Consider the following 8138-nt stretch of genomic DNA (forward strand, 5'->3'; position numbering starts at 1 on the left):
CTATTGGATCCATGACCCCTCAATCTCATGCTACCTCGGTGATTTCTGGTACTGCATTCAAAGCGTCGCTCTTGGACCCCCGTGTCCAATCAGCGACGAGTTTTATGATGACACCTTGGGATTCCGCGAAGTAGTTTCTTTCAGATGAGAAGATCTTTCAGATGAGATGACAGCGGCACAGAGTTGACGCACTTATGAAGATAGAAGGGAATGACAGTACACAAAGTTCCACGCTTTCTGATGTATTTGAAATAATATTGAGAACAAGCACCTGGATGTTTATTCGATAACTTGTGAGTGTAGACGAAAGCGACACACGCTTTTATTCTTCGCTTGGAACAGTAATCATCCCAGTCACATTGGGAACGACACGTGTAGGCGTGAAGCCACGTTTTCCGGAGTCATCTGTATCCCGATGCGCATATGATGAGAATCCCGCTCCCTAAGTTTTAGTGTGTTTAAGTTACAGTAGCAGCTGATTTCTCCATTTCCATTTGGACATTTTGGGTAGGCTAACTACAATGACGGACGCTGATACTGCAGCAAGGTCCTTGGGGCCGGTCTCAAACGGTGACCGCTCAGACAAACTAGCCGGCGAGGAGGGATCTGAAGAAAGTCAAGAGAGCCGGACTCTGTTAATGGTCGCAATGATTCTGCTGGACTTAAATCAGTGTATCCCGAGCGGCATCAGCGGCAAATGCATAGTGAACAGTGATGCGAACAATCCACCCGGCGTGAAGGAAACCCGGGAGAAATGCAGACAGAGCGCGAGCAGGGGGAAAAGGACACGGAACCGCGACAGACTGCGTGCATCCGCTGAGAAGAGACACTGCTGTCCCTATGCTGGCTGTGGGAAAATATATGGCAAATCGTCCCACCTTAAGGCGCACTTCAGAGTACACACCGGTAAGAAAAAGAAAAATGCTTATGTGTACAGTAAATCAACTTACACCGGTGATTCGACTCGGACTGTTCGTGTATCTGGCACGCAGTCTGTTATTACGCCTGTTCTGGGGAACGGTTCGGCTTTGGGAACTGCCACTCATGTAACGGTGGGTGTAACCGCAGGCGGAGCGCTCATGGGTACACACGAGGGCGGAACAGTACACACTGTTACTAATCTAAAGGACACCGTGTGATCAAAAAATTGCGTAATCGTGTGGAAAAAATTCTAGAAGTAGCCAGGTGTCATTTCAAATTGTCTCAAACTAAATTTTAAACTGCCTTCTGGTTTATGCATCATGAATTAAATGTCTGTTCTATACTGTCCCATTTTATTCTATTCTTTTCTATTCTATAATTAGTCTAATCTCAGTATATTATGGCCGCTGGTCCCTGATGATCCGCATACTTCAATGCGACACGCACTAAAATAGCCTAACAACGCAACGGTGACGCGATTCACACACCTCCTGATTCCACCGTTGTAAACATTGGGCACGTGGTGCAGCACTGAAGCCAAGCGCAGCCCCGCCCAGACAGTGAGTGCGTTCATATCCACCGCCACCTAGGCCTATCAAAAATCAGCGTTTTCTTCGGTTTTGACATTCACAGACGCAAACCGAACAAGTTGCCAAAACGCCGGTGAAGGTACTTACATGCATGGGGAAAATCTAGATGTGCCGATTGTTTTTTTTTTTGTTTTTGTTTTTTGCTGCTGGCTGTCTTTCTCAGTTGAGGCTGAAATAACAACAGTCTTAAATTTCTCGCTCCGTTGTGTGTGTGTGTTTTTAGGTGAGAGGCCCTTTCAGTGTACCTGGCCAGGCTGCGCAAAGAAATTCTCGCGGTCGGATGAACTGACGCGACATTTTCGCACGCACACCGGGGAGAAGCGCTTCATGTGCCCGCTCTGCGACAAATGCTTCATGCGAAGCGATCACCTCACCAAGCACGCCCGCAGACACGTCGGCTTCCACCCCAGCATGCTCCAGGGTCCCGCCGGGCGAAGACGACACTCTTCAACGTCCACATCGTCCTCTGGCTCCAGCGATCACGTGTCTGCTGGTGTTTGAGCAACCATGTGACCCCCCCACTGCACATTTTGGATGTCTCTCTTTCCTGAGGCTCAGATCTTGGAGCTTCAGGTGTTACATAATGGAGACATACAAAATATGCTGTGCTGGAGTTCTCCATGGACTTCTCAATGGAATGGACAGAAATCATCAGATTTAGGCAGAAACAATGAACATTTACTCTGAGGATTATTTCAAATATATAGGGGTATTTATATCACATATCACAAATATGACATTGATTTCAATACAGAGGAGCCAGGGGATTTATTAGACACCCACTGTGACAAAGGGAAGTAAACATATTCTGAACAATGAAACTATATTATGCGTGCTGAAACCAAGACACATTTTATTGATCACTTTGAAGTGTCAAATTTTGCAGTTATTGGAAGTGGGTTTTTAAATAGTCGCTATGAATGTTTTTGGTTCTTTTGTGTTGTTTACGGTGACAGCGGTTGACTTCAGTGTTGAAGATGGTATTTGTATGATATTAAAATAGATGGGTACTTATGAGATTAACTTTGCATTGTGTTAGGTTTTACGCACACAAACAAGCTTTTGTGTGTTTTTTTTTTTAACAATCGTAATTGCATCTTCTATTCAGTTATGCAAAATAATGTAACTTATTTCATGTACAGCATTGAAAATTCTCTTTATTGAGAACACTTTTATTATTTATTTTTTAACCTTTTTTTTATCAGCCTTCACAAGTGATGTAGTGAGACTTAACAGAAGTTCACTCATTAATAGTTTAGCACCGCCATCTATAGGTGTGTTATGGGAAAACAAACTAAAAGCTGTGCCTTAGATCCATGACTGCACAGCTGAAAAAGACAGAACAAAGATTGTGTATTTCTCCCACTACCTATGGTTTTATTAGCAGCCTGTAGTATTTACAATCAATCAGTGAACCTGAATAACATAGTCTTTTATTAGTTTTGTGAATGGGTTTTTCATTTTCATACAAGTTGACTTCAGAAGTCTTTCCACTGTTCAGCTGTTTACTTGAAATACTCAATGTAATTTGAATCTAGATTTAGTTTGAATCTACCGTAATGATCAGCCATTGTGCTTTAAAAGACACAAGCACAAACTGAATTTTACATGTGAATCAACAATCAATGCATCTATTGGATCTTTATTCAATAACAATTGTATAGATTTTTATATTTTGTGTTATGATAACAGATCAACAGATGTTTGGCTTTTATTGTCACATAGTATCTGTGCTAATTTATTGTTCAGCTGTTCCATATGTTTAGTAGGTTGTGAGCCTGAATTCAAGAAGCAGGTTATTTGAAACATACTGTCATTGTATCAACCTGTGCCTTGTTTTGAGCTTAAGAACTCTTAGATTGCAGAATGTAATTAGCAAGTTACTGAGAAGTACTTTGCTGTAATTTACAAAACTCTTCTCAGTTGTGTAGTGTGAATGCAAGTGTTGTGATGTGTATATCTGTGTCTTACAGACCTTACAGGCCACTAGTGTTGTACATATATGTGCTGTACTTTTCCATCAGTATCATTTATGCAACATTCAACTGCTTTCATAACCTATAAATTATGTATGTAGAGGATTAATTAAAACAAAGAAAAGTTCATTCAGGTCTGCTTTTATTGATATCACTGAAACCAATGACAACATTGTTAATACATAAATGGACTTTCTCACATAATTAACATATTTATAACATAAAAACACAGCTTTTGTCCAACAAACGCTCACCTTTGATTACGCTTTGAATTGAATACATCAGGTCATTACACTATTTTAGTCATAGTTAAAACGCACTAAAGAGTGAATATGAGCAGTTCGAATGAAATCAGTTTCTTGATCAAGACAGTAGAGTGTAAAGATAACACATAAAATGTGTTTGGCTTTCAAAGCTGAATGGAAGGGAAAAATCTGTAAAAGGATTTCATGTGTAGATGAACAGTGCCGGTTCATCATTGACAGCTTGAATCATTTTTAATAATAACAATAATGAATGTCAGGGATTTGATCAATTTAGCAACATTAACATTCTAGGTTTAGTTCCAAAGACCAGCAGAAAACAATGCTTTTAAACAGCCCACAACTGATTTTCATGAAATTCAGTGATGTATCCTGATCGGTGGTATGCATATAAAATGCTAAATTAAAATGAACATAGATTCCAACAAGGAGCATAAACATTCTTTGGTGCCTTCATGTCTTTGAAATCTGAACATCTTCCAGAATAAAACAATACTTATTTTAAGAAAGCTTACAGGAAGTGTAAATATCTAATACGTTTGGTCATTCTGTCCAAGAAATTAAACTGCATTTCCAAAATGTCATAACAGTTATTAAATCATACCCAGTGATTTCTGACCTTTGAAAAACTGCTTTGAGAGACAGAAAGGTCTTCATGTAATCATTTTATCATCTGTTGTGAGAGGTTACTGTGAAAATAACAAATATCTAGACCTTGACCAATCAAATAAAAAAGGGTTGCTGTTTTTCGTTTTCGTTCATGACTCATTAGCATCTCAATTCCAGCGTAGCTTCAAACGTGATTCAATTAAATAAACGTGTGTGAGATATCAAGAGTAAACAAAAAGTGTGATGCCCAGGTGCATGCCAGACAAGGCTACTGTTAGCGCTGCAGTACGAATGCACCAACATGCAAAATGTTCAACAGAAATGAATCCAAGTATAGCCTCAATAGCAGCCATGAACAATAAACTTCCAACCAGATCCGTACGGAAATCAAATCTTACCATAACGACAACATTAATGCAACGAGTGCAACATGAAAGCAGAGAATTCAGTGGATAAGCTATTTCAAACTCTCTGTAACATCAAGTTGTTTTTAATTCACAATTAAAGCCATCTGAATGCTTTATTTGTTCTACGTTCACTTGTACAGTATAACACAATGCCAGCTAGGAGGTGAAAGTGAGCAGACTCTCCTAGCGTATTAGCAAACAGTGCATATCCTGCCATAGGAGGAAGCAACCAATAATAGTCATGTTAATAATCATATGTTAAGAGTACATGTGTCTATGTGTGTGCATTAGCGCATGTAATGTGTTTTGTGTGTGTGTGTGTGTGTGTTCACATTTTCCTGTACACCATGTTCATCATAACGTTTTCTGTACATTTCCCTCTGTAATATTGATTAGATGTCTTATCTGAGGTTATGAAAGGGAACGAGGGAGGGGAAGAGAGAGAGGGAACACAGGGAGGGGAAAAGGTGACAGATTTACTGGATTTGACAAGCAGTGGAGGAGGTGGCTTGGCAGCACATGCAGGTTGAGTTAACGGATTTGGGTGGTATGAGGTCCAGGTCTTCATCATCAGGGATCTCATCCAGCCTGTAGCCATCTTTCAGTAGCTGGATGTTCAGATCCTGGTTTATCTGCTGCAGGAAGCAATGAACAGCATGTCAGGCCGGGCTGCATAACCGCCACTAATTAAATCATATGAATGAATTCAATACTCCTGGCAGCAGTTTAGATTAATAAGACAACAGGGTTGGTTCAATAGCTTGATTTGGACATTTATTGGTTTAATGAATCAATGACATGAACAACAACATGAAGATAATTAGCAACAACAAATGAGCAATGGTGACCTTTAAAGGAATAATTCACCCAAAATTAAAATTTGCTGAAAATGTACTCATCCGTAGGCCATCCAAGACGTAGATGAGTTTGTTTCTTCATCGGAACAGATTTGGAGAAATTTAGCATTACATCACTTGCTCACTAATGGATCCTCTGCAGTGAATGGGTGCCGTCGGAATGAGAGTCCAAACAGCTAATAAAAAAATTATAATCACATGCAGTCCACCAATTAAAGTCTTGTGAAGTAAAAAGCTGCATGTCTGTAATAAACAAATTCATTATTTAAACCATAGTTTATGGCCAAAATATTGTTGTGGAATTGTTTTGGACTGTTTTGCTTGCAAAAGGTGCTTGATGTGTGCATACTTTTTCCTGCTTCAGACAAGATGACTTAGACAAAGCAATATTATTGATAGAGGACTTGTATTTTAGCTGGAAGCAATGGTTTGACATTAAAAACATCTTAATGGTGAGTTAGTGTATTAAAAACATGCAGCTTTTCGCAAGATCTTAACGGATTACTTGTGATGTTTTCATCGGCTGTTTGAACACCCATTCATTAGTAAGCAAGTGATGTAATGCTAAATTTCTCAGATGAAGAAACACACTCATCCACACCTTGGGTGGCCTGAGGGCAAGTAAATGTTTAGAAATGTTCGTTTTGGGTGAGCTATTCCTTTAAAGGAAAACAAAAGAGAGACATTTAAGACAAAAGGGAATTTAGAGCATACAAGATTGTGAGTGACATTTGAGAAGGAAATCTATTGTCATGATGCTTGTGGTATGGGGCTTAGGACATTAACCAGAGTTCATAGGTACCTGTTCCCTTAGAGACCTCACCTCGGCTGACGAGTATCCTGACGAGGAATATCTAGACATGTCAAAGTCGTCATCACTGTAAGGAAAGTGAAAACAGTGAGGCCTGGGGCCAATGGGGGCGTAAATCAGTCAGTAAAGGATGAGTGAAGAGCGCACCTGTCTGTGTCTAGAGCAACTAAAGGTTTCTCATCTGGACTCTGGTCTAAAGAAGAGTAGCCTTTATTGGGAACCACTAGCCTGGATGGTAAGAGAAATGGAGATAGGTTTTTAAAATAAAACAGACTATGTATACAGTGAAGACTGTGATCATTTTCTCTTGTTTGTACCTTGTTCTGGCCATCACATTATTTTTCTTGGGTTGCTGATTGACAGGGCTTCCAGCATTGCCATTTTTCAGTGATCCTTTCCTAACCAACTCTCTCTGTTTGTCTTTACAGAGCAAAAAAAACAATATTAGACATGTTTATATTTTAACCATGTCATAGAAACAACACACAATTGCAAAAATTGCTTTAAATAAAAACATAGCATTGGCATTTGGCGATATAAACAATACCACAACTCACCTATCTTCATATGGAGAGGAGAAGGTTTATAGTTGAGGGTGGCAGGTTCACTCTCCCTGGTATCTGAGTCTGTCTCTGATGTAGTCGATGATGCTGGATCCTGCTGGGAAAGGGGAAAAAAATAATGAAGTGTCAAGGCAGTCTAGTTTTATCGATTAAGTCCATTTTATTTGATGTCTGTTTTTCTTGACAAGAGCCTTGCTCTGTCCATTTTGATCAATGTGGATGAACAAAGCTTTACTTTATTTCTACTGTTTGATTTCTCCCAGCTCATTATGACAACCTGGGATTGATGTGAAAGGAAACACAACATTTTCAGAAGCAAAGGGAGCAATTTGCCAACTTCAAATATGGAACAGGCCAAGAATTGTGGCAAATCATTTCAAAATTTCAAAAGCCTAAATCTATTCAAAGTGGAAATAGGATGAAAAAATATAGGTGCAGTGCAACACATTTTGATACATTGAGCGCAAAAACGGTACATATTATATTGTTCATCATAATATATAATATAATATAATATAATATACAGGGTTCCCACTCTTTCATGAACACCAGATTCAAGGACTTTTTAAAGCACCATTTATTCAATTTCTCAAATATTGATAAAAATATATATATTCTTGCATCAAATTGTTTTTTTGCTGTAATTCTTGTAAAAGATTTTTAATTGAATAAAAAGTGGTTAAACAGGGCTCTACGCGTACTTTTCTTTTAAAATGTAAAAATTTTTTGGAGCAGTCAAATATTTCAGGAGCACCTTCTAATCAATAATATCAAATATTAGCCTTCCCATTACGAGATGATATTTGACTCCTTAAAGTGATTTACAGGGAATTTAGTTTTTACACCCTTGTAATGGCATTTTTCTAACTTTATTAAAAGTATGTCATCTTTTATGTCAAATTCAAAAATCATATTTATAAGCTTTTTAAAATTTCTAATTAAAACAACAGAATAAAATCAAGTAAAATAAGAATAAGTTACCAATCAAATAAAATCAGTATTAAAAAAAATTATTTGTACCACAGAGTTGGCACAGAAAAACACAAAAGTGGCTTGTAGGGGGATTTTCAGACGTTTAATGAGGCTCAGAGGTGGCATGAGTGCAATTAAATTCATAAATTCATGTGGAGATTAATGTTTT

General features: G+C 38.5%; 2 protein-coding genes across 7 annotated transcripts in view; one reads left to right on the forward strand and one right to left on the reverse strand.

Moving 5' to 3' along the window:
• Nucleotides 1-222: 222 nt before the first annotated feature.
• On the forward strand, nt 223-3614 carry LOC107673386 (Krueppel-like factor 9). Its single transcript, XM_016466942.1, has 2 exons — nt 223-906; nt 1735-3614. The coding sequence occupies exons 1-2, from the start codon at nt 522-524 to the stop codon at nt 2010-2012; spliced, it is 663 nt and encodes a 220-aa protein (XP_016322428.1). The 5' UTR covers nt 223-521; the 3' UTR covers nt 2013-3614.
• LOC107673387 (protein FAM219A-like) overlaps nt 2713-8138 on the reverse strand; it is an 8912-nt gene continuing 3486 nt past the window's right edge. Inside the window, exons 2-6 of one of the 6 annotated variants that reach the window (XM_016466944.1) lie at nt 6992-7091; nt 6752-6854; nt 6582-6662; nt 6426-6501; nt 2713-5401 (exon numbers count right to left, since the gene is read on the reverse strand). In XM_016466944.1, coding sequence (XP_016322430.1) covers nt 5243-5401; nt 6426-6501; nt 6582-6662; nt 6752-6854; nt 6992-7091 — 519 coding nt within the window. In that variant the 3' untranslated portion in view covers nt 2713-5242. Of the gene's footprint in view, nt 5402-6425; nt 6502-6581; nt 6663-6751; nt 6855-6991; nt 7095-8138 lie in introns of all 6 variants that reach the window. The other 5 variants (XM_016466946.1, XM_016466943.1, XM_016466945.1 and 2 more) reach the window with 5 other exon arrangements.

Source organism: Sinocyclocheilus anshuiensis, unplaced genomic scaffold (genome assembly GCF_001515605.1).
Source record: "Sinocyclocheilus anshuiensis isolate Anshui unplaced genomic scaffold, SAMN03320099.WGS_v1.1 scaffold508, whole genome shotgun sequence".
Taxonomy (NCBI): Eukaryota; Metazoa; Chordata; class Actinopteri; order Cypriniformes; family Cyprinidae; genus Sinocyclocheilus; species Sinocyclocheilus anshuiensis.

Excerpts from the sequence above, each read along its gene's own strand:
- LOC107673386 (XM_016466942.1), top strand. The coding sequence starts at position 522 with ATGACGGACGCTGATACTGCAGCAAGGTCCTTGGGGCCGGTCTCAAAC. Across the intron at positions 907-1,734 it reads GCACTTCAGAGTACACACCG|GTGAGAGGCCCTTTCAGTGT; the intron begins GTAAGAAAAAGA and ends GTGTGTTTTTAG.